General features: G+C 37.2%; 1 protein-coding gene across 1 annotated transcript in view; it reads left to right on the top strand.

The window, feature by feature from the left end:
- The window catches only part of LOC126373820 (sialin), a 75,651-nt gene that overhangs the window by 33,896 nt on the left and 14,066 nt on the right, over positions 1 to 27,689 (top strand). The window contains exons 5-8 of the mRNA XM_050020145.1: positions 12,508 to 12,710; positions 18,779 to 18,865; positions 19,864 to 19,997; positions 21,675 to 21,824. Coding sequence (XP_049876102.1) covers positions 12,508 to 12,710; positions 18,779 to 18,865; positions 19,864 to 19,997; positions 21,675 to 21,824 — 574 coding nt within the window. The remainder of the gene's footprint in view (positions 1 to 12,507; positions 12,711 to 18,778; positions 18,866 to 19,863; positions 19,998 to 21,674; positions 21,825 to 27,689) is intronic.

The raw sequence follows: 27,689 nt of genomic DNA, 5'->3' as shown, positions 1-27,689 counted from the left end.
ACTTGGTACATACATTGATGTACTATGCCGTATTATAGTTTGTTATTTGACTAAACTATACAGGGTGTTGTGACTGTAGAGTATTGATATTGCTATCCTTGTCTCGGGCGCATACGTCATCTGAATACAGAGCAAGACAAACAGTCAGTCAATGCAGGACGGTCTGCCTGTACAGAGTGATGGTGTGTTGGCGAGCCAAATCATGGCAGTATACAAAAGGTGTACTCTACAGTGACATCGTAACGAATACTGAGGGGGATGATTCAGACCGTGACTCTTTTAAGTTGCTATGAAGTGGAATTTCCTTTCGGAAAATTTATGAAAATTGAGTGCTTCCACAGCAATAGCAATAAAAAAAAACAGGCACCAAGTTGAAGTGGGATTCGGCAGGTCACGTCTGGGCTAAGATCACCACAGAATGGTCTCCGAGACAGACGCAGGCGTGGCAGACCGAGGCGGAGATGGCGCGACGACTTGGATGCTTTCCTGGAAGGCTGGCCGGAGGAAGCACTGGAGAGAGAGTCCTGGAAGAAATGGAGGCCTTTGCCCAGTAGTCGGACATCTCAGGGTAGATAAGAACTATAAAACGTTGTAGAGTCCATCCAATTAAGTTATGCAGTAGCAGTCGTCGCTGCTGAACACGGCAAGGATGACATACTAACATAACAAATACAAGGAAATACAAAATTATGAAGCAAAAGAGAAATATAAAGAGTTTTGAGATGTCCTAAATTGGTTTAGTACGACTTTGAACCGGCGTGCGTAAATGAAACCATTGATAAACGTGAAGGAAGCAAGAGAAGTGTGTCAAAATGGAAGCGAATGGAATTCTATAGTCTCTGCTTACCCCGGTGGGAAATAGGCGTGAATGTAAATAGAAAGAGAATCGTAACTGGCACGGCGATAATATATGTAGGTATATAAGTACTTTGCATGATCACACCCCGGACACTTCATACAAATAACCTCGTTTTACACAGACACTACACATTGACATTATCGTACACGCGCATCTGTGTGTGTGACGTCTGAGGGCTGCCAAATACAATACCTAATTGAACCGTCATTACTTAGGTAGGTAGTACTACTTACGAAAGAAGCTTTTATAATCATTTGTAACCATCAGTTCATATTTATTAACCACACAAATCCCAAACAAAACATTTTGAACAATAAAGTTTCTTATATATATTCTTCATAAATAATTGAATAGGCTACATCTGACTTGAAACTTCCATTCACATTTTACATTAGGCACTTAGCCTGGGTTCAATTTTATAGCAAATTGTTAGCATTTTTTGATGAACAATCGCCATGAAAAATATATGTTTATAGGCGCCACCCTGCCACGCCTGCGCGGGAAATAACTGTGAAATCAAATATTCAAATCAGAGGAAAGAACGTCGTCGTTCAATTTCAGAATTCGAACACCGCACAGACGTTAGTGGGGAGCGGAGAGTTTTTAATCTATGACATGATTGTGAGTCAGAATTGTGACGTCACATCTACCAGTGTAGGCAACGTACGCTTAACATGAAGGTCTGACCACCCACATTTCGTACTTACTAGGATATTATCGTTAGCAAACGTCATCCTATTCTATGTTAATGCTACTAACACAATTGCTATGCCAAAGGCCTTTACGTGGCTTGGTAAATAGTTACTTCGGTACTTAGTATGTTAGCAACTGCTTCAGGCTAAAAAGCAAATGGCGCTGTGGAATTTAAGTAAGTTGGGGAAAATTGAATTTTATGGCTATGGATGAGAAGGATCGGCCTAGAAGACAACAAATTGGTGATGGAGTGTGAGTACACTGGACTAGAAGTCTAGAACGTTCCAAACCCCAGCATTGGGACCTAACTAGGCTGTTTATGTAACGCAAATCATTGCGTCGTACTTTCCAGAAGCACGTAATAGAAAGGTCGCAAGTCAATTAGCTAACTAGGTCTATTGAACACTTTTGGGTCCTTGCCATCGATTTGACCCCGCGACGTTATTAATCTTGATGCTTGACAAAGTTACTATTAATTTTAATACAATTATTCTTTGTTAGACTAGGTCTAAAGAAAGACCACGATTGCCTATTGAATTTGTATGGGTGTAGAAATAAAAAGCTGGTGTAAATTATAAATGGACTGTATTTTAAAATTAAGTTTAACAAATTACAACCATTATGCAGTGAGTTGAGGAGAAGAAGAAAAAAATACAGGCAACATACAAAAACTTAGATTATGGTGTTACCATTAACATAAAAACGTTTTGTTATTTTTTATTTATAATTATGCAGAGTATTTTATGAAATGAATGAAATTAAATCTTATTATTTATAAATTGAATTATACACATTATTTATTATATATTTGATGTTAATTAATTTAACATAGTTGGGCCGGGCCCATGAGCAAGTAAGTATGAACAATTATATTTAAGTCATAGAAGTTTAAACATATTTATATCAGAATATAAGTAAATCATTTTTAAGAGAGATTTATGATGAATTACAAAAAGTTACTTTGTTTTTAAACATTTTGATATTTAAGTCATGAAAGGCTAAACCTTTTTAAGAATTTGAAGTTATAACAAACAAAACATGTTTAAGAATGTTGAAGTTATAAAATATTAAACACAATATTATTATTGAGCAATTGCTCAACAAGTAATCAATATAATTGGAACAAGCAGGCACTCTTCAGCCCTACGACTGTATGGAGGTCTTGGGTTCAGTTGGTTAGCACATAGTGCACTAACCAACTGCTAAAGAGTACCTACTTGCTCATTCATTGGCAAGAGACTTAATTTTCTATAAGATCTCAAGTATATCTTGTTGTTAGGCATTTTTATTTCAGCTACCCTGACTCTACCATCTGGCCCGGGAACTATCTTCACAATTCTGGCCATGGGCCATGTCATTGGTGCAGTGTTATCACTGCGCACAATGACAAGGTCTCCTTCTTTTAAATTGGGGTGGCCTTGTTGCCATTTTGGTCTACTTTGTAGTAGTGTTAGGTAGTCCCCTGACCAGACCTTCCAAAAGTCTTGCTTGATTTTAGTTAAAACTTTCCAAAATTTCAATCTATTGATAGACTTATCAGAAAGATCAGGTTCAGGATAGCTTGTCAGAGCACTGCCTATAAGGAAATGCCCAGGCGTTAAATATTCATAGTTAGAAATATCAGAGCTTATAGGAAGCAGAGGCCGCGAGTTTAACACTGCTTCAATTTCTGTAATAACGGTGTATAGTGCTTCAAATGTTAAGATAATGTTACCAACAATTCTTTTAAAATGAAATTTAAAGCTTTTTACCCCCGCCTCCCACAAGCCCCCAAATTCTGGTGAATAGCTTGGTATGAATCTAAACTTGATAGAGTTAGGAATACAATAATAGTCAACAGCATCTACATGCTTTTTAGATTTAAATAGATCATGTAGTGCATTCAACTCATTGGCTGTGCCTTTAAAAGTTTTAGCATTATCACAAAATATTTGTTCTGGCATTCCACGTCTGGCTATAAATCGTTTGAGGCATGCTAAGAATGCGTCTGAAGTTAGGTCACTCACAAGTTCCATATGGATGGCCTTTGTTGTGAAGCAGACAAAGAGCGCAACATAACCCTTGGTCACTAATGGCTTTCGCAATCGAGAAACCTTCACATTAAACGGACCGCAAAAATCTACACCGACAATATTGAATGGCCTAGCGGCAGTAATTCTTTCCTGTGGAAGAGACCCCATGAGCTGTCTAGCTGCTGTAGCTTTTAGGTGAAAGCACTTAACACAGCTGTTTACTATCTTTTTGACTTCGCGTATGCCACTCACTAACCAAAATCGCTGAGATAAGGAACTGAGCACCAATTTGGCACCAGCGTGTAGAAGGCGTAAGTGTTCATTACGTATAATAATATTTGTGACATGACAAGATTTGGGCAAAATTGGAGGGTGCTTCTTATCAAACGGGAGTTCTTTAGAATTCTGGAGCCGACCTCCAACACGTAGTATGCCATTTTGGTCTAAAAAAGGATGAAGATTCAATATGCCAGACTTTAAGTTGGAATTATTTTTAAGACATTCTATTTCCTTAGAGAAATATCTTTTTTGAGTAGTACGAATAATCACTAATGTAGCATTATGTATCTCCTGTGGTGTCAATGAATCACTGTTTTTGTTAGTATTTTTCTTGCAATTATTATAGAATCTGTAAATGTAGGCAACAACTCTTTGTAATTTATGAAAGTCAGAATATTTATCAAGAAAATTGTATGGAAATGTGTCATCTTTGCTAGAGTTACAAGTGGGTTCATTGACATCACAGACATTGGCCACCAATTCGACCTCATGAGAGGATGGAATGGGAAATTGTATTTCACTTATAGAGTGTTGAAAATCTTTATCTGATAAGTTCTTGGGGCCATGCCACCATTGTGCATTTGATTCCAGCTTGTGTGGATCACATCCCCTGGAGAGCAGATCAGCAGGGTTTTGAGTGGTGCTGACATAAGACCACATAGTGTCATTAGTCAATTGTTTTATTTGATTGACTCTATTAACCACATAGGGGTTAGATTTTAAGTTTGAAGACTTGATCCAAGCAAGTGTTATTTGAGAATCACTGTATAAGTAGACAGAAAGAGTAGGGAATCTACCTTTTAAAATATTTTGAACTCTGTGCGCAACCTGCGCGAGAAGAAGAGCACTGTTTAACTCCAACTTTGGAATGGTGATAGACTTATTTAATGGGGCGATGCGGGACTTAGAGCACAACAAGTTAACAGAGACTGTGCCATCAGAGTTAACTATCCTTAGGTAGAGGCAACATCCGAATGCTTTCATAGAAGCGTCTGCGTATCCGACAAGCTCCACAATGACCGCTGTACGTGAATTTACACATCTTGGTACACTAATCGTACCCATTGAAGTTAAGTTGTTCAGAAAACTATTCCAAATTTTGAGTTGTTCTTGGGGCAAAATTGCATCCCAGTCTATTTTCAATGACCATAGGGTTTGCATATAAAGTTTGGCCACAACAATTATGGGCCCTATCAGGCCGAGTGGGTCAAACATCTTGCCAATGAAACTCAGAACTTTCCTTTTGGTTTGAATATCATCATTGTTAATCATTGGACAAGAAAATGTCAAGGTGTCATTTAAAATATCACATTTTAACCCAAGTGTTTTAACTATATTGTTGGTATTGATGTCCAACTTTTCAAAGTACTTATGGTCATTGGGGAGATCGTCGATCACTGGAGAAAAGTTGCTGCACCACTTGTGTAGTGTGAAACCACCCTTTTTCAAAAGTGCGATAAGCTCATTTTTGAGTTGAAGAAGCTCTGAAGTATCATCAGATCCACAGATGACATCATCGACATAAGTGCTTTGCAATATAGCTTGAGTGGCGAGTGGATATTGATCACCGAATCGTTGAGTCAATTCAATCAGGCAGCGGGTAGCCAAGAAGGTAGAAGCCTTCAGACCATAAGTCACGGTTTGGAGCTGTAAACAACTGATAGGCTTGTTTACATTGTCACGCCACAGAATATTTTGAAGACATCTTTGGTGTGGATTGATAAAGACACTACGAAACATTTTTTGAATGTCACATGTAAGTGAATATATGAAAGTCCTCCATAAGAGTAGGATATCGAATAGCTCACTTTGGACCATTGGACCGTTCAACATGACATCATTCAGTGATATGCCAAGCTTGGACTTCATGCTTCCATCAAACACAACACGTAATTTGGTGGTTAAGCTTTCCTCATTAAAGACTGCATGGTGAGCCAGAAAGTAAACATGTCCATTTAGGATATCATAGTCGCTCAGATCAACAATCTTAGCATGCCCCAATGCAATATACTCTTCGATGAAATTTTTATATTTTTCCAAATACAAAGGGTTACGTTTAAATTTTCTTTCCAGTGTTAAAAATCGTTGTAGTGCCACTGAGAATGAATCCCCAAGCTGCAACTCGTCCACTTTTGAAATCAAAGGCATATCAACATGTAATTTATTATCTTCAAGTATTATAGTGTCCTGAAAACATTTCTCAGCCTTCTGAAATTCTTTAGTGGGCATTGATGCAGACTGAGGAGCACTCTCAGAAAGCCAAAATTGTTCCATCACATTTTCTAGTTTTCTAGTGTCACAAATTGCCAAGTTGGAGACTAAAGCATCATTATCATGTGATTTACATTGAATATTTCCACCAAGGGTATAGCCAAACAAGGTATTCTGCAAAAGCAAACCGTCCCCAACCTTCACCTGTCCATTCTGTAAAATGTTGAAATAGATGTCAGCACCTAAAAGAATGGAAATCTCAGCTGGAATGTTGAAATCAGGATCAGACAACTGAATGTTAAATGGAATATTTAGATTGGAAACATCAACGGTTTGCTGTGGCAGATCAGATGTGATGGAACCTACAACGTGACATGAAATGTCCAACTGCACATCATTTACTGGAGAGTGAATGGTCACATCAACCAATTTTGTCATTTTATTGCTTTTGTTTCCTATGCCAATAATATTGGTGTTATGACATTTAGGATTTAATCCCAGTTTAGCAACAAGGGATGAGGTTATAAAAGAAGCTTGACTTCCTGAGTCAAGAAGCGCTCTGACACATAGCTCTGAGCCCCGATAGGTAATTAATTTCACCTTGATAGTAGGTAATAATATACTCATTGATGAGTTGGTTGAATGCAATGCAACTGTATTTTTTGAATTGCAATCAGAATTGTCTTTATGCAGAAGAGAATTGTGCCCAGCTTTACAAGTCTTGCACTGAAAAGAAAATCGACATTTTCCAGTGTGACATTTTAAACATATTGTGCACAATTTTTTCAATTGGACAAACTGTTCACGGTCTTGTATAGAAGCCGTTTTAAATTTAGGACATGCATGGAGTCCATGGCTTGCATTTTCGCAAAAAGAGCATTGATGAACATTTTTAGTGACAATGTTGGTCACTTTATTTGTAGTACCCTTCATATTGTCAGGAGAACTATCTTCGAGGGCTATAGCACGCTTCTCAAGAAATGAAATAAACTCATCCATAGTTGGGAGAGTGTCTGTGTCTCTATCCAATTGATAGGCACGATTGGTATAGATATCCAATTTTTTAGTCAATATAGAGATTAAAAGCATGTCCCATTGATCGACGGGCTGCTGAAAATTTTTTAGAGCATATAGCTGCTGCTGAACTTGTGAAATAAAAGACCGTATAGCGGCCGCTGTTCCCCTCTGCATAATGGGCAATTGTAAAATAATATTTATGTGATTCATGATAAGCCTCGCTTTGTTGTCATATCGTTGTTTCAGGAGACCAATTGCTTCTTTATAAGATTTATTTACCAAAGGCAAATTAACAATGACTGACAAGGCGTCATCTGTCAGATATTTCCGCAAATAGAAAAGCTTCTGCACATCTGAAAGAGAGCTATTGTTGTGAATCACCGCTGTAAATAAATCCATAAATGGAGTATATTTAGTGAAGTCTTTACCAGAAAAAACTGGGATATCTATATTGGGCAATTTAGATGTGTTTACATTTATACATTCAGATGTGCTTAAGCCTTTGTACACAGAGTTTAGTTTTGATATAATGTTGAAGTATTTATCTTCCATAATAGCTACATCTTCATCATCATTTTCATCAATGCACAAGATCTCTAGTTGAAGCCTTTCATAGTCTTTAAAAGTTGTATTAAGTTTTTCTATTCGCGCCTTAATGCTCTCCGCGTTAGCTGACTCCATAGCTTTAGTGTCATTCGTGAAAGTATAAATACGAGTTACAGTACCTTTCAAATGTCCACGGGCGATTCGCATCTTTTTAAGCCTATCGTCTTCCGTCACTGGAGCCATAATGAAGCCGTAAGTAGTTGTTATCACTTATCTTATCACTTATCTTATCACAAGTTACCGCACTATTACGATATTACCGCAAAGCCGCACTTTATTATATTTTTGACGTAATTCCGCACTATTTGAATTTTACCGCAATGCCGCACCACAATTCCGCATCGAGACGAAGAAGACCGCCGTAGAAAAGCCGCCAAACAAGCCGTAAAGCAACTTTGAATACATACAACAGCTGTCAGCTGTTATTGACGTGACAGTGAAGTGACAGTCGCTGTCAATGTCAATCCTTGCAGTAGGGCCAACACGATATGAACACGACGTTGTTGATGACGTATATCCGAAACTCCGACGCTGCCGACGACTATAGCGCCCCCGGGACGCCCGACGGAAAAAAGTAGAAGTATTTTGTCCAAACGTTTCAAAGTTTGGTAATTTGAAGTAAATGCCTTGTCTGCGCTTATTGAATCGCAAATGCAATCATAGCTTGCAATCCACACTTCTTCCAGGTCGTGGTTATGCTCAATTATGTTCACACCTCACTTGTTCACTATATAACACCCTATAGCGGGTCGCGAACTCAACTTGAGATTTTACGTGAAATACGCGACTATGACACTGCACTACTATCATATAAGTCAGAAGGACCACAAACCAGCATGTAGAAATAAAAAGCTGGTGTAAATTATAAATGGACTGTATTTTAAAATTAAGTTTAACAAATTACAACCATTATGCAGTGAGTTGAGGAGAAGAAGAAAAAAATACAGGCAACATACAAAAACTTAGATTATGGTGTTACCATTAACATAAAAACGTTTTGTTATTTTTTATTTATAATTATGCAGAGTATTTTATGAAATGAATGAAATTAAATCTTATTATTTATAAATTGAATTATACACATTATTTATTATATATTTGATGTTAATTAATTTAACAATGGGTATTATGCGAAAAAATCGAAATCTATGGGCATTATACGTCGACATATTATTACGTCGTACTTGACATTTCGCTACCTACCCATGTCAATCTCATATAATTTAATCACATTTGATAACTTTAAAACGGTTTACGATAAATACTTATTTAAATTGGTTGATTTAATTTGATTGATTAGCCGCTTTTATGAAAAACCGGCCTGTCAAATCTTCAGGTTAGGTAAGCGGACCCTGTGAAAAACTGGATAATGCTAGAGAGATGATGATGATGAATTCGATTGATTGTATTGGTTGGTTTAATCTTTCTTATTAAGATTTTACTGTACAACAGTTTAATTTAAAATCCAAATCCCATTGTTTAACTATTGTGTCTGGAAATCCGGGCCTTACGAGGATATTTAAGGAAAACAAATATAAATCAATTTTGACATTGGCCCCGATTCCTGCAGACACCGCCTAATTTTATTTTAAGTTATATCTGTCATTTTCATATCCGTCGAAAAGGAAAGGGACGGTTGATTCACAGCTCTTAATTTTAGGAAGAATGAGTAAATGAATGAATAACCCGGGCGAATCAAAAAGGTATGTCGCTGGTATGCAATCCGTTTGACGTGCTGTCTACTTACCTGTGTCGGGTTATTGACTGATGTAAAATTTTTAGACGGTTGTTTTAGATTTGTCCTTAAAATTGACGTGTGTTCCATAAATTTTATGCTTGTCGATTACCCGTCCTTTTCCTTTTCGGCGGATAAGAAAATGACAGATATAACTTAAAATAAAATTAGATGGTATTTACAGGAATTAGCACCATTAAGTTACTAATGCAAAAAGTGGCGTTTATTACTCATACATAATCTCGTTTTGTGGTAAAACATTCATAAATATTTATTTATGTTAATTCTCGCCGTGAGTCCGTGATTGGCAGACGCATTGTGCTTACAGACAAGTCATAATTTTTCGCATTTATTGAGTATTTTGTGCGACCTTTTCCGACTTCCTAGAGGAAGTAGAGTTATTATGGTCGATTAATGAACAGGTTTATGACTTCTTTATTTATGACTTACTTATATGTTATGTATGTAATATAATGGTGTCGGTACTAAAATCAAATTTATTTTAATTTGACATCTATGAAAATAGCAAAAGAATTAAAAAAAACTAGGTATATAGTATAGGGAGTGGAATTCTCTGCCGTCTTCTGTATTTCCGAATGCATAAAACCCGGGTGCTTTCAAGGCCAGTGAATAGGCACGTTCTGGGCGAGCTCGCTCCATCTTGGGCCTCGTCAATGTCTTCGGGCAAGTCTGGGGCCAAGAGCAAACCCATCAAAAGTAAAAAAAAATACTAAAATATTCTGCTTCTTTTATATTTTTTAATTTTTATTTCTTTTTAAAATTGATAGTACATTGTTTTAGGTTTACGCGGTTATTATCATAATTAAAACACATAATACCGGGTTCTTACCGCGTTAAAGCCAATACTCACATCACATGCACCATAGCTACACACTGCTTTCACTACTCACTTATAGATCCTTCTTTTAGTGTAATATTTCTTTCTTTTATTGTTCTGTTTCTGCTTTCCATGTGTAACACTAAGTCGTTTTTTTTTGTACTCATTATTTTTTTTTTAAATTTATTGTGTATATTGTAAACACATTGATTTTGTCGTTTCTCGTGCCATTAGCTAGGTAACACTAACACCTATTTCCCTGATTGGTCATAATCACAAGTACTTTGTCAGCTAGCTGTCTATAAACATTACACTTCCAGAAAACTTGTTTTTAATAGATCATATTAAATACCGTTACTTCCTATAGGAAGTGTCATGACATACATAGATAAATACACACTGTTACTGGAGGCACAGGCCTCCCCTCAAACAACCGGAGGGAGTATGGACCATACTCTACCAAGCTGCTCCACTGCGGTTTGGTGGATGTTTTTGTACTTGTAGACCGGGACCAATGGCTTAACGTGCCTTCTGAAGTACGGAATTGTCTTAATTTTTCGATACTTGTTAAATGGCCTTTATACCCGCCTTAATCCCACCTACCCATCGATTTTAGGAGGTACGGGCCTTACTCCACCACGTTGGTTTGGTGGAAAAACAGATCAGGGGCAATTTAGAAAAGGTAGTTTTCCCATAGCAACAGAAGTTTGTCAGGATCGAAGCAAAGGAATTCCATTTCCAATTGTCTCTGCTTACCTCGGGAGGGGGCGAATGGCGTGATAAAAGTCTTAAATCTCAGTGTATGTATGTAGTTTACCCACATTTAAAAAAAAATCGTTAAAAACGGATGGAAATGATGAATGTTTGATATATCAAGCGCTCAACGATGCGCGACCGCAGAATGTAATGAGCATGTCTGAAATTCTGCGCGTGAATCACTCCCGTTCTCGAATACTCGAGATAATAAGCTAGCCTTCGCGGCACAGCAACCGCGCCGCGCGAATTTCACTATAGAAGTATAACTCGCGTCGCGCGCGGTGCTAGCTACATTTATGAATGACGAATGAGACTAACGATAAGTATTGACAATGATATTGTTTGGAAGTTGATATAGTATTTGCGCCCCGTTTTCCTTTTGTTATGTTAAAATATGTGTAACTAAATTCAATAATACAATACACGTTTCATATTTATAAGTCAATATTCCTTAGTTATTTTTTTCCTCCTAGTATACATTTAGGAATAATGGTTATAGGAACACCAACAACATTATATAGGAATCTCCCTGTTACACAAACAGGAAAAGAATCTGAAGTTCAATAACTTCAAAAATGCAAATAAAATAAAAAAAAAATAAAAGAAAAAATAAATCAATTAAAAAAAAATTAAAGCTCATGTGAAGCTTACTTTATGTAAAAAAGCTTATTATAAGATTAATGACTACCTAAATGATAAAAATGTCTGGTATTTAATGTGTTCCTCTAGTTATTAAATAACTTCTAATGTATACACTCATTGGTTTTTAAAAGATGTGTTGCTGTTGCAGTTTCTTGTCATTTCTTCTCCTCAGCCATAACACCTTGCGAGAAAAATGTTACACTGACCTTCAACAAGTTTATCTATGATAATTACGTTGAATACGTGATTCTGATTCTGTAAGATGGGAAAATGTTATACGTAGTATTATGCCTTATTATGCTTTGGTTATAATTTTATAAATTATAATTAAGTAACCACCATTAATTGGGTAGATTCCAAGGTCAAAAATAAATTATGAAATTCTGATCACTAAATAAAGGCAGAGTAAAGGTGACCAAAAATGTTTTCTTTTTTTCTCTTTAACTTATTTATGAAATTTAATAAAAAAAATAATGTAATAATAAGTGCGACATTTTGTCACGTTTTTCTATGACGTCATAGGTTGATATTTCCTACAAAATCCATAGCAATTTCGTGTATTGACGTTTAGTAAAAAGTAACTGATTTGACTAGTTGGAAACTGGCCTATTTGTCCTGTGTAATTTTTCAGCCCCCGCAGCATGCTGCCCATATATCGTTCGCGAGTCGATAAATGAGAAACGAATTCTATTGGTTCATTTATCGCGTCGTGGTGCCATGTTACCGCTTCTGAAATAAATTTATAAACTCCAATGTTGATAATGATGAATTACTTTGGTTCTGTTATTAATATTCATAAAATAAAGTACTTCTGATGTCAATTACTATATTATTAAACAATTGCCTCTTCTCCCACCAGACGAGTCTTCGGCTACAGCACGCTCCTGGCCAGCGTGCTGACCCTCCTGACTCCCGGAGCCGCTGCTGCAGGCTTCGGATGGGTGGTGGCTGTCAGGGTCATACTTGGCTTCCTGCTCGGAGCCACTTGGCCCGCCATCCTTCCCATGGCTTCTAAGTGGATCCCGCCAATGGACCGGTCCAAATTCATGTCCAATATGATGGGTAAGTCAAGTTTGTTGTGGTTTATGGTTTCGCCGTCTAAACTCTTAACGCCTTTGAAGACCTAGACGCGAAACGCCTTGCGAAGAAGACCAAAGTCTGTGCAAAGTTTTGTGTAAACCCCGTAACTTCATGTTTAAGGCAAAGTTCAGGTCTCCGATATCGACCATGCGTGGTCGACGATTTCCCTCTTACAGCGCTTATCGCTATGCTACTTCTTTCAAATATTATCCTCTCAGACGATGCCCTGAGCCGAGGTTCGCGCCCAACTGGGCACCCTCAGGCCTGTTGTCTTAATTTTTTTACCTGGTGAGAGCCCCTAGTTGTCTGGCCAAGTGGTTAATGTCATATCCGGCTTCACAGAGCTACATCCGTGCTCATCCTAGAAACTGAATCCATGGAGTCTCCGTCGGCGGATACGTTTCAGAGGATAATTTTGTTTCGTAGACGTGATATTTACCTAGCTCCAAGAAATAAAATAGTAAAAGAAAAAACAAATTGATTGAACCATATTAACAATAGCCACTTACAAAAACGTCAATTACACTTAACGATGGCAAATGCCCTGACAGGCAGTCGTAAAGCTGTTCTAATGTAGATAGTCTAATAAAAACAAATGGAAACGTTTTTGCAAAATGGCCGAATGACGTTCGCGAATCTATTTGTTGATCTCGATGTCAAATACAAAGTGTGGCCAGCCTTGACTGCAAATTGTTGTGTGATTGACTCCTTATTGTTCCTACATGACTATGATTTGAGCTGTCCTTACACGAGTCTGAGAATGTCCCGGATTTTGCAAAGCCAAAGATTTTACGAGCCAGAGTCGATTTGGTGGCATTTCTTATTTACATAATAAGATGGTACAGTTTAAAGTCATGATTATTTTCCGACCACATACACGTCAAGACTTAAATTACTGTAGACTTTCCACTGATGATTTCTAGGAACAAACTAATTAGGTACGTATAAAGAAGTCAGTCAAGAAGCCGGGCCTCTTGATCTTTTCATAAGACAAGAAAATATTTACCGAGAAAATGACTAAGTGTTTCCAGAAAAGACATAAAAAGGGTTCCTGGATTAAAATGTTCTGTACCTACAAGTCTACAACATAAGTCATTGTGACCCAACAGGGTCCACATAATATCACCGTCGTGGTTCACGTCGCGACTTGTGCTGAGTGAGGCCCTTTTATCACAGGACGTCCACCACCACCTTTATTTCGACGAACTTCCGTTTTGCTTTTTCGTAATTGTTTTGTAAAAGTTTGAAATGATGTTAGGTATTGCCTTGTTTTTTTCGACTGTGGCGTCCTTTTATAAAAAACAATTTCTAATCTATTCAATGTGTCTTCGTGTATAACAAATGTCCCAACAATTCTGTCCCGCATGAAATCAAAATGGTAATCACCGTGGCGCCACTACTTGTTATCGAGTCGAGCTATTGGCAACGTAAGAAAGACCCGCTCATTGTTATCTGCGTTTGAAAGTGGCAATATGGCGACGGAGGCGCGCGCAGGCGTGGTCGGTGACGTCAGAGCAATGGCGCGCGCTCATTGGCTGGCCCACTTGACCGCGCATTTTAACCTTGCGCAACGGTTGCCATGCGTGCGGTTTAGCAGTTCCAAGAATTGTTCGGATAACTGCAGCGCGCGCATCGGGTTTTTTAGGGATGCTTATTTGAATTTGAAATTGATCTTTTTCAATCCTCGACTCCAAAGTCTAGAACACAGATGAAGGGTAACTTGTATGTCGGTTTTTTATAGGATACACTTCGGTGAGTGTGCGCAGGAACTTCACGAGTTAATTCCACTCACTCACTTCCATCTACGGATAACTCTAGACGTCGGCAGGCATTTCATCCTTATGTTGTAGATATACCACCAATCCGCACTAAACGTTTTACCTCTTCCTTTTTGATGTAAACAGCAAAGCTCTCAAAATACGCACAACCAAGAAGGAGTGAAAGGCTCTTCAAGAGCAAACCCATTAAAAAAAAAACTCATCAACAGAACTCTACGTTTTAAAAAAACCCTGTTTTTATGTGAGCTAGCTGAACTCATGGTCCCGCAACAGTGCAAGGGTTATTTCGGTATATCGAGTCACGTGGCCCGAACAAGGTTATGTTGGTCGGGACTATTCTGCGTAGACGCAGCTTATGAAATGTACGCCTCCGCCCGCGCACAGCGTCTGGGAAAGCGAAAGTGTCAACTGACATTTGTGTTCTGTTGAACATGAGGAATGTTTTAGATTTATTTACTAAGCATTTTAATGTTGTGTAAAGTAAGAATAGGCTAGTTTCTAACTTGTCAAATCAGTTACTTGTTTGTTACTAAACGTCAAAACACGAAATTACTGTGGAATTTGTATCAAAAAGCACACTGTGACGTCATAGAAAAACGTGATAAAATGTCGGACTTATTATTAAGGTTTTCTTGATTAAAAGTCATAAATAAGTTGAATAGAAAAAAGGAAAATGTTTTTCGTTAGTTTTAGATCTGTCTTTATTTAGTAATCAGAAATTCATAATTTATCTTGAAAGTAGTACACGATCTAATTGTGTGAGTCATAATTATTATTAATTGGGTACTTGACTGGGTAAAGATAACTTATAAAATGCTAATCTAGAAATAGAAGCCAGTCTAACATGATAAATAAATTAATCTCATTTTATTTTTCCTCTTATTTTCGAATTTTATTCATGAATTAAGTAACAATGAGTACGACGATTGATCGCTTTTATTGATGACGTTACAGGACAGTATTTGCATACAAACTCCAAAGAAATTTTTCGTTTTGACGTTTCGAAAAAAGTATCTCATTTGACTACGTTGTCAAATAGCCAATTTTGTTCTCGCCAAGTTCTACTCTATGTTCAAACTGTGTCCTATGATTTTGGAACAAATATTGTAGGTATGCTTTCTAATTTCTAGCCATAGAGGCAGCCAATCAGTTTCTATCTATCTATCTATCTATCCAATCATCTCGCTACACCAAACACTTCAGGACCCCGATACCGACCCCGCCGGCTTCCCTCAATCAGCGCTTATTGCGATCGGCCCACTAGGGTAGATTAATTCTTTCAAATATTTTTCCTCTCAGACGACGCCCTGGGCCGAGGTTCGCGCCCCACTGGGACCCACAGGCCTGTTGTCTTAAACGTTGTACCAGCCTTCAGTGCTCCCCATTAATCTACAATAAGTCACGACAAAAACAGCTTTCTAATTGTTCGTTATTGTATGTTAATCTGTTGGATCTTTAATAAATAAATGTCATCGAATTCTCAGCTCACAACTATTAAAGTCAGATTTGGTATTTTATACATTTTAGTCATAAAAATAAGTACACTGCATTGGTATTTTAATTGTATAGTTTGCATAACATTATGTCAAAATAGGGGGTCTATACCAGACCGTTGACATAGTTCGATTTGTACAAAGCCCATTCATGGTTAAAACATTTAAATCAGTTTTATGACCGGCACATTATCTTTATGACATGCATTGATGTTTTATGTTTATGACTCAACGGGTTTCTTTGTAACTTGTTTATGTTTTGCAAAGATAACTTTACAGTCATGGATTTGTTTTGTATTATGGAATAATATTGCAGTATTGCATTATTTTATGCAGTTTTCATTGATATGTTATATTACATATATTATGACTTCTGTTAATTACGAGTGGTAAGGAAATATAAACATTTAAGTAGGTAATTAATGAATTGATTTGTTCCGTCAACATCTAAAGTACGAAGTGACAGGTAACGTAATATTTTTTGTAAATATTTATCCATTTTTTTTGCGAAAGTTCTGATTCAGGTTCATAATAAATGGTCTCTGTCTACTATAATGGGAAATAGGCGTGATAACGGTCTCCGTGGTCCAGTGATTGAGCGTCGGGCTCACGATCCGGACGTCCCGGGTTCGAATCCCAGTGGGGATATATCACAAAAATCACTTTGTGACCCCAGTTTGGTTAGGAAATTACAGGCTGATCATTCGAATGACCGAAAGTAAGATGGCACTTCGGAAGACACGTTAAGCCGTAGGTCCCAGTTACTACTTACTGATGTGAGTAATCGTTACATGAGCCATGTCAGGGGCCTTTGGCGGCTGAATAATAACCCTGACACCAATGTTGATGAGGTTGGTAATCTACCTCACAACCCACACGGTAGAAGAAAAAGAATGGGAAATAGGCGTGATTTTATGTATGTATTTATAAAAAGAATGGGAAATAAGCTTTATGTAAGTATTTATTCTAATTAATTATCTTTATTTTATCTTATATTAAAGTTTGGATCAGTTGTAATGTAATGTGCCAAGAACATGGTAACGAATGACATTTCATTTCTAGCGTGAAATGGAAATTTTGCGTTCATTGGGCCATAAATAATTCATTGTTGTGTCTAATACATTATATTACGAGACTGTTTGTTAGAAAGTTGCCGTAATCGTAGATCGTAGCACAGTTACTAAGCAAGCACTTTACGTTAGACTATCCTCTCGATCATGGGCGGATCGCGGGGGGTGGTGGTCCCATGGTGGAGTGTCATAAGGGGGGGGGGGGGGGGTCAAAACCACCATGGGACCCCCCCTCACTTATGACACTGCAATTTTATCTAATTTGGACGAAAATAAGTTATCTGCGACCTGGTGACAAAAAGTTTTTTCTTTCGAGGTTTTTCTTGCAGCTTCTTTTCCCCGGCTATACAGGTTGTGAGAAGCTGCAGTAGTTTTAGGCGGATGAGACGTTCGTTATGTAAAAATTGACGATTCAAAGTGTGACTATGTTACCTACTGAATAAAGATATTTTTCAATTTGAATTTGAATTGAAACATAGCTGGCGAAGTACACCCAATACATCATCTACCCAGTGGGTACCATACACCTCTGCCTACCCCTTCGGGGATACAGGCGTGATGCTATATGTTGTTGTTGCTAAATAAAGTAATTTCCTGCGTTGTCAATGTTGCAATTCGCAATTTCCCTCTAAACGGCCTCATGGTAAGCCCTTGATGGAATCCTCCATCAATTAGGTCTAGGTGTTTCCGAGGGTAATCGCTGTGCCGGATACTTTTATAGCTTTATCTCGTATTGCCAATTAGAAGGTAATGGAAACTTACATACGTTTTATCGCTGGTGCCGTATGCTTTGAATTTTGATATTTACATGCACCTGGGCTTATACTTCAGGCCAGAGTGAGATGGTGGCTTTATTGTAAGGTCCGTGCTTATTCGCGGCGGGTTCTGCTCATCAACCTCTATAGGTATGAGACTATAGACTACTAGCCGTGGATTGATTCTATGATTTCATCGTATATCGTACATTAAGACGCACAAGATGAAATCAGGTTCTAAGAAACTAAACGTTTTGTTGTTACAACTTGCACGTGGAGCTGCAACCATAATGTAATTGAAAATGGCCTTACATAGTTAACATGTGCTCACATTGTTAGTCTTTATTATAGGTATATAATAGTTTAATTGGTTCACGACTATATCCCAATTGGGGTACTCAGAGGTTGTATGTTCAGGATCGAGATCTTGGATAAATGGAAAAACTCGTTTTGAATTCCAAGCGTTTTTATTCGGCGCGATCGCCCACCTTAAGTACTATTTTTGAGTTCGCAACTAGCTAGTGAGTACGTGCTATCTACATTTGCTATCCTACTCTAATACTAGTGCCGTCTCGCCCTAATAGTACTGCTCCGTCCCTTTCAAGCGGCGCCGTGTCGCTCTAGCGCGGCGTCCGCGACAGTCAGTCTAACAGAAAGCTCGGTGAGGTGCGGGTGCTTAGTTCATCTTGCGATGGATGTGCCTCTGACTACCCCAGATGGGAGTCGTGGGCTTCTGCCTCGCCCCGGACACTTCATACAAAAACCTCGTTTTACAGACACTAAACACGCAACTGTGTGTGTAACGTCTGACGCCCATTGAAGACTAAAGTAAGACCGAGGGGGTGAGGTAAACCTAGCTCAGCCGCTGGTGGAGAGCGGAGAGTTGCCGTTCTATATGTAGTGTTATTCCTTATTCTCTGCTTCTGCCTTAATGTTGGTGTATGCTTGTTGCAGCCTCTTCCTTAGGCGCGGCCATGACGATGCCGATATGCGGGTTCCTCATAGCACACTTCGGTTGGGAATCTGCCTTCTACTTTACTGGTGAGTTGATAACTAGCTTCACTACATGCACATACATAAACTCACGCCTGTAACCCTTATGGGTGTGTGGGGGGGGGGGGGGTTTCCAAGGAAAACCAATACGTGTGGAGCCAAGTCGGTTGCAGGAATCCAGCTTGGACCCTACTCGCGCCTAACGGAGATCCCAACTCCGGGTTTCATTTCGGAGTTTTCCTTCTCCTAGACAGTTGCAAACCAATCTCAGGAGTCCGTCTCCTCCGCTGATTGGGGACTGCTTATTTAATTCGCAGCCGACCTCTATATCTACAGGCCCCTCACTATCCACCACCTGTGACCCCGCCGGTAGCCTAAAACACAGCCCTGACCACACACACAAATTGTTAAGTAGTTACTAATGTGGGTGCCCTACCGTGCGCAGTGAATTAAACAATTCAGTCCGATACGACACTCAACATAAAGTTTATTTTTGCACGAGTACACAGCAAGAAGAAGGTTCACAAAAGTCACTAGTCGTAACTCGAATACTACGGCGAATGCACTGCGCCCAGTGGGGCACCCACAGTAATTAACAATAGAATTATAAATAATACCGAAACGGCTGCAGCACAGCAAATGCCATAGCCTAGATGTAGCTAGGTGTATTTGGGCGCTGATGAACCTTAGATAGCTGATAGCACGTGGTTTCTAGGACTTGTGCCCGGTTAATAGCAAGCAGACTACTCTGGGCGCCGTCCCACTCGCGTCAGACAGAGTACTGCGGGGCGGAAGGCAAGAGGGAAATCACTGTCTCATTTTTCCCTAAAAAAGTAGCATGGATGCTACACCGACAAGAGCGTGGCTCTTAAATTAGTAGCTGGCGAGGAGTGGGTCTATGACATACTATACACCTCTGCCTATCCCTTTAGGGATACAGGCGTGATGCTACGATATATTGTTCTGGCATGCACAAAGAGAACCTTTACAATTCTCATTTTTATTAGTTTTAGGGACCTGTTCATAACTCGCTGTCTTCCCCGCAGGTATAATCGGCGTGATGTGGTCGGTGGCGTGGTTCGCGGTGGTGTACGACACTCCTGCGCAGCACCCGCGCATTTCCGACACCGAGCGCAACTTCCTCATGAAAGCACTGCCCCAAGACAGCGGGAACAAAGGAGTAAGTGATTTTGTTGTCATCAAAAATAAAATAAATAAATAACAAAATAAATTAAATAAGTAACATAAAATAAAATAAATAAAAATAAAATAAATAAAATAGTGTTTATTGTGATCCGCAAAATTCATGATTTTTTTTAGATTTTTTTAAACTATTTTCAATTCTATACTTGTGTGATGGGAAATTCCACTTGATATATGGCTATAGGCTGTTTACGTTTTGTTTGAATGTGTTCATGAAGTTATAATTATGTTATAAGTTTGCTTCCTGGCACACCTATACACTTCCGTTCCGTATACTTGTAAGTCTATAAAAGTTTCCTATTTTCTATATAATTATTAGGTAACAGACTTCTATGAACATGAAACCTTTAGGCTTGACTACCAGTTCCCTTACCAGTCTTAAAAGGGCTTACTTAACTCACTAGGATACCATCGTGGAGCAAGATTTAGACTAAATGAAATGAAAATTTATTGTCATAAATGTGGTAAATCGATGGAAGTAAAGCTTATAGCGCTCAGCACATTTAGTCATGTTGTGACATACAATAATAACTACTTACATAAAGTACTGGAAAATATTACAAAAACATTTATCTATATAAAAAAAGAAAGAAAAGAAAAAAAAACCTATTTATAACCTGAAAAACTCACTTAAGCTATAAAACTGCTTCCCCTTTAACTACTTACAAGAAACAAACAAGAAACATTTATTGAGAAGCTGTGTAGGTACATACATGCAGGTGTCAAACATTATAAAATTGTCTCAACAGCATTTCCATGTCGGACGTACAATATTACAAATAATGTCAGTATTGAGCATCAAGGAATTAAGTAAGTACCTAATAATTAGTCACATTATAAACATTTGTCAATTTTAAAAATTAAAAATAATAAATAATAATAAAAAAAATATTTTTTTTTTTTTTTTAATTTGTTACTTTTTGAGTTGGGATCGAAACTTTAGACTTTTGACTAAAGTTACTAAAGTGAGACCCAGCGGGGGTGAGGTAAATCTAGCCTGGTACCGATACGAATTGGTGCGGGGCGGAGTGTACGGCAATAAGGCCGCCCAAATTGTACTGTATTCATGTGTTATGTCTGATTGTTGAAATTTTAGTTCTGTGCAATAAAGTATATTTGATTTGATTTATCCTACACTTATTTTGTAAGCCAAAATTTCACGTAAGCAATTCGAATGTTAAGTCAAGACATCCGCTCTATGGCGAATGATTTATTATCCTTAATGATTTAATACTTAAGCACAACTGATCAAGCAACTCGTTATAAACAGGGCACCTACGGCTTTTCAAGGGTATTTTATCTTACTGGTGTAAGTGAGTAGTCGTTACATGAGCCATGTCAGGGGCCTTTCGCGGCTCAATAATAACCCTGACACCATCTTCTATCGTAAGAAGAATAATCAATATTGCTATTTGACATTGCGCACTTTTATACAATACAATTCAAAAACTTTTATTGCACTTAAAATAAATATTGAAAATAAACAATTGTAATTAGTTAGATAGTACATCAGGCGGCCTTATTGCTAAGGTAGCAATCTATTCCAGGCAATCTTCCTTTTTTATAATGCGCAAATGGCAAATAGCAATATTGTTTTTTAGATGAATTGTTTCAATGTGGCCTTTTTAACCCGTGATGTCTTCCTTGCCCGCAGCACCAGCCAGTCCCCTGGCGACAGATGCTGTCGTCCCCGCCGGTGTGGGCGCTCATCATCACCCACGGAGCCTCCGTGTTCGGATACTTCACCGTCGTCAACCAGCTGCCCACCTACATCGAGAGCATCCTGCATTATAATATTAAACATGTGAGTACATCTACAATACTGAAATCTTCAGGATCGATAAAATGACAAAATTTTATCACGTTGCGCAATTGAGCCCTACTAATAGGTATTTATATCTCTTTCGAAGTAGATTGTATTTATTATTTCTAACTTTAAAGATTTCTAAAAACTATATGAGATTACTAAAATGCTAAACTACAGTTTCAGATTAAGGTTTGTTAAACCATCTATCTAAATAAAGTAATATTTTCAATCATGCAAGATATTTTAAGCCGTAAAATAATAGATTACAGTTCAACAAATCCAGTTCTGTTGCGGAGTTCGTTGGCGAATTTGTAGGGTGACCATGCTGATTTTAATTAATTGTGGACATTATTTATTTTTTGAGTAGCTTTATTTGATGTTGAGTTTAATTTATGAAACCTTGTTATATTTGTGGTTTCATTATATTTGCTAATGATTTTACGAATGACATTGATATATAATTATGATAATAAGTATTAAATGGGTAATATAATATAGCTTGTATGAGAAATGATTCGACGTGTGCTTTGAGCAAGTAGACTACTTACTTATACTTACTTGTAGATAACTTAAACATGATTACGATGATTATTTACTGAAAATTATTTAAAGCTTATTAACTCAAATAAAATAACTTAAAATACTACTACTATTACTTAAAATAAAACTACAAACTGCAGTGTATTCATATACACTGCAGTTTGTAGTTTTATTACGCGTATCTAGTTTATTTAATTATTACTTTCTATCTCTTTTTTATTACTAAAATAAATAAGGGGCAGCTTTCAATATAGTGACACATGCATAGATCGTTGAAATAGCTAATAAAGTTAGCATTTTAATTTTAATGGCACCATATATAATTTCACCGGTTACTTTATGACTCTACAAAAAATAACTTTAACATAAGGTGTAATAGCTATCATTATTACTCATTGTTCTATTCAAATTGAAATGTATTTGTGTTTATCGCAAGTGGATACTTTACGAAGGGAAATCCCTTGTAATCACTTCATTGATGCGCCGCTCATGGCTGCGCGGACGCGTAATAAATAACATGAAGTATTGATCCTTGTAGTGAATCGGCGAAACACGACTTAATTTGAAACGTGAAGTATGAAGCAGGTGTACAAACATACAAGAATTTAAGTATGGATAGACAGAACTAAAGGCTCTTATAATGTTAAATTTATTATGAAATATGTTGGTATACAATCATAACATTTTAAACTGGGGGGTTAAAAAGGCCACATCATAGCAGTTCACCTAAAACATCAATATTGCTATTTGACATTCGTGTGCATTGCGCACTTACTTTTATATGCGCAAATGACACATTGCAATATTGCTTTTTTTAGATGAATTGCTTCGATATGACTTTTAATCCCCCTGAACTCTTGAAAGTGAGCGCTCCGTAATCGTACCATGGAACCGGTACTTGTGTATGCTTCTCGTATTATGCAGTCAACAACTTACATTATTTCACTGTTGCGTACAGTTATTTTCTTATTTGATCTCTTACGGATTAGTCCTGATTCCATTACTTGGCTTGACTTGAGCTATGACAAGGTGGTCAATAATAAAATAACCCTGACAGAGTATAGTAGTCATTTCGTCACAATCCACTTACGTCCTGTGCAATTCTCACCTACGTCAACCTACTGTCACTAAGGAGGCCCACAATAGAGATACGTTACCTAATTCGTATTAGTTCACAGTATTCGTTGATAGTTAACGTTTCCTACACGTGCCGGTCCATTGTTTGGACTTGCATCATAATTAGTGTTTAATTTACCTTTAATATATATCGCTCTATTCAAACCAGCTGTATCATTGAAAATATTTACGATCGTCTGGTTATTTTCTGCAACTAGTTGATTTCATAGATATAAATATGTAATAGAATTTTTAATAAAATCAGGATTACTTTGAAGAATTCTGTTATAAGAGTTCATCCTGGCAATGCACATCACAGGCGGTACACCAAATGGATGCATGATTAACCTTTGTTTTTCAGACATATCTAAATTCACCATTTTAATAAACCAGTTGACCAGTAAATAAGCATCAAATAAATTATGTTGTATATAAGTAGTCAGCATTGGGCTATCTGGGTTTATTTGCAAAACCAAGCCAAACTGGATTATAACCATGTTCAAAATCAGTTATATCTAGTTCCATCTGGTTCTATTCGACCTTGCAGACGTTTAGGACGATATTGCATTTTAATTTGCTAAGGTAACCAAACTTAGTGTGATCAAATAAACTCCAAAATATATTTTTACAAATATTTAAAATATTGACATATAAATGTCTCGAATAAGCCATCGGTTATAATCATAAATGCAAACATGTCATAATATAATGCTATTTAACTATGCAAATATAATACGCATGGTTTGCGCGTCAACATTTTGGAGTTGACATAATACTTTACCTACTACCTTCAGAGAATATTTATGAAAAGATTCACAATGCAAAATGATCGTTATATCATGTTACGTCAGGACGTTGTTTTTTTTTATCCTTTTGCTGTCTTCATCTGGTTTGGTCACTTGCGATGCTAAGGATAAACAAGCATCACGCAAGCCTCTCGTCCTATTGCATCAGCCAACACAACCTCAGGCTTGGTTCGCCACGTGCCTCTGCCATTATATGAAAACTATTGCTATCATCTCTTGCATAAGTCTCATATTCCTACTGGGTACAAATTTTATAAATTCCTACAAAACAGTTTTCTATAAATCGTTTTGGAGACAAGTTATTTTGAGGCCAGAACTTGGATCTTCTATCGTTTGGGTAGTTACTATCAAGTATTATTAGAAACTATAAATAAGAGAACTTTGGTAAATTTAAGTTTTTTTAAGTGGTCTGCTTGCTTAACTCTTAAATTTTACTGACCAATGGAAAATTTTAGATTAAGCTGTGTGAATTAAATTTCAAGATATCAACGGAATTTTGAAAGTTGAAACCATATTACTACTTCAAGTCAATGTTTTACCTTGGTTACCTAAGCCTTGTATTGAAAGCTGGTTTCTTTCAAATGTACCTGCTAGTAAAATTTACCTTTATTCGATAGAGATTAAAGTTGATATTTCTTTGAGTTTGCATCAAAGAATCCAGTCAAAGTACTAAAAACCTGAATGCGGAGTAAATGTTGTAGAAGGCTGGTGCAATTATGAGTTAAATTATGACAGTGACAGATCAAAATGACTTAAGCATAACTATTAACAAATCTAGTTCAAAATGTTAATTTGAAAAAAACACAGTGTGGATATGTAAGATCTATATTTTTTTCAATCCACTGCACTTGATGTCTCTGCAATAACCGACGATTATCTACTTCTATTTAGATACCTGACAACTTAACTGCTGATCTCCAGAATCTTCAGCTCAATGAACGGTATGAGAGTCCTCAGAGATTCCATTCGAACAGTAGTGTAAACCATTTGAGAAAGAAATACAACAAGTTGTAAAAAACGCGGATGCACAATTTAATTCACTTTAATAAAATAAATCTTTTTACAATAACATTTAGCCAGAAAAAAATATAATTAGATAAACTCACTTATTGAGGTTTTTTTTTTAACTAACAGTAAAGGTATTCCTTAATTTGAAATGAGCATTTCACTGTTTCATAAATGGTGGTTCGCAAATACAACATTCAGTTATGTGAAAGTCTTTCTTCGACTAAATTTTGACGTAATGAGGCGAAAAGCATAACCTTTTATAAATACTACACAAATTTGTCTTGTTCATTCCACACAAAAGCTACATCTAGTAATAGGTAGATAGATTTTATTTATTCGTAAGATCATACACGCGGTACCCAATATGAAAATATGAAGTTTTACAAGGCACGCCTATATGCAATCGAATTTGCTCTGAAACATAAACAGGTTCCATGTAGCAGAACCCAATATGCAGAAAATACAAGTTGATAAAAAATATATATTATTATTATTTACATACGAGTTACAATGTTAATAAAATATATAACATAGTCAAACCAAAAACCTACACTAAAATACGTCAAAACACACAAGTATATAAAAAAACTGGAATGCGAGCCCCGCCCGAATCCATTATGCTTGCAGCGTTGCCTCTCTGGACTGCAAGTGAAATACGCTGCGCGAGGAAAAAGCCAGCTCGAGGGAGGAGGAGGAGCTTTGTATATAGTTTATAAAAATATATAACTCTGCAAAATACCATTGGTCCTATGCAGGCAGTTGTGCTTTGCAATATCGTCCTACTTAACTTGGCCGAGTAATATCACTCGAATTTTTGCCGCCGCTTTTCGCAGGCTAAATCAGGACTGCTCCGTTATGTTGCGAAAATATGGACACTCTAGTGGTTTTAAAAAGTGTACTACGGGTGTCTGCAATATCGATATTCTATTAAACAGGTTATGGTTTGATGTGGTTCGGATTGTTTAGCTACTGATTTATCGAATGTAAAGTTTGCAAAGTTTAAATTTTAATTGTCACTTATAAATGCTATTAGAATTCGTTTTTTTTTGAGGCATAAACATATTCAAATATTATATCAAAATAAGACATGTCCGAAAAATTTGAAAATTATGGTCAACGTTCTGTTACGGACACAGTATTTTTTATTTCGAGCTTTTACATAACTTTAATTATACATAGTTAACGTTAAGTACGTAATAAGTATGCGATTTAAAAGCTTAAGGGGGTGGGGGGGGGGGGGACGGATTAGGGGCCTTTGGCGGCTCAATCATAACTCTGACACCAGGGTTGATGAGGTTGGTATTCCACCTCACAACCCATACGATAAGAAGAGTTCGTTCTTCGTATGAAGAAGAAGAAGAAGAGTTTAAATTATAATTTATGTCTATGCCTATTTCCCATCGGGGGAAGCTGAGACTATGGAATTCCATTTACTTCGATCCTGATTCCTGACGCTCCTCTCTTACTTCCTCCACATTCATCAACCGTTTCATACACGCACGCCGGTTCAGAGTAGATCTTACTGAACCTTTTCTAAGGACATTTCCAATTTGGTCAATGTACGTCCTTCTAGGTCTTCCTCTGCCAGCCCTACCACCAACCTTCGCTTTATATACTGCTTTCGTAATCCTATTATCCTTCATCCGCAAATAAATTGAAATCATAATTTAATTAAGTGTGTTCATACACATAATAAATATCTTGGAGCACGTTATTTTCTATTTTTCTATTTATTCTACTATAGAAGACGACAAAGTCATAAGACATGAAAAGATATAATTAATTTACCACCAGACAATATCCATAAAAATGGCCATAACTCTTTGCTACAACGACCTCTATAAAGAGTTATTCGTCAACTCGTCCCATATGCCTACGGCCCATTTGGGACGAGTTGCAGAAAATCAAAATAAACAAAAATTTCATTCTGCAACTCGGCCCACGTTAGTATCGACATGATAAAATGTACAATCAGAAGCAAAAGTGTAAGGATAGAAATAATAAACAACTATGTGTTTGTTACAAATTATTTAATCATACCGATTTGTCACTGAATGAACATAATAATAAAAAATTACAAAAGTAATAATTATAAAGCAATAAACAGTTAAAAAAGATTTTCATCACAGAGTTTACACCATTTAAACACACAGTAATCAAATTCAAATCAAAGTCCAAAATTCGAAGCCAGAGTCACAGATTTCACAAAGGGATCGGAGTCCAAATTCAAAGCAACGGTAATATTTTTGAAGATGTTCCACAGGCACTGAATAACGTAGCACTTCACTTTTCCTGTCGGGAAGTAGAAAGCATACTAACCCTGTTTTTAAATCAATCATATCTATGTAATATTCCCTCTCCAAGAGCGGCACGTGCAAAGATAAGAGAAGGA

Source organism: Pectinophora gossypiella, chromosome 16, assembly GCF_024362695.1.
Source record: "Pectinophora gossypiella chromosome 16, ilPecGoss1.1, whole genome shotgun sequence".
Taxonomy (NCBI): domain Eukaryota; kingdom Metazoa; phylum Arthropoda; class Insecta; order Lepidoptera; family Gelechiidae; genus Pectinophora; species Pectinophora gossypiella.
This window is presented reverse-complemented; position numbering and strand designations above follow the sequence as displayed.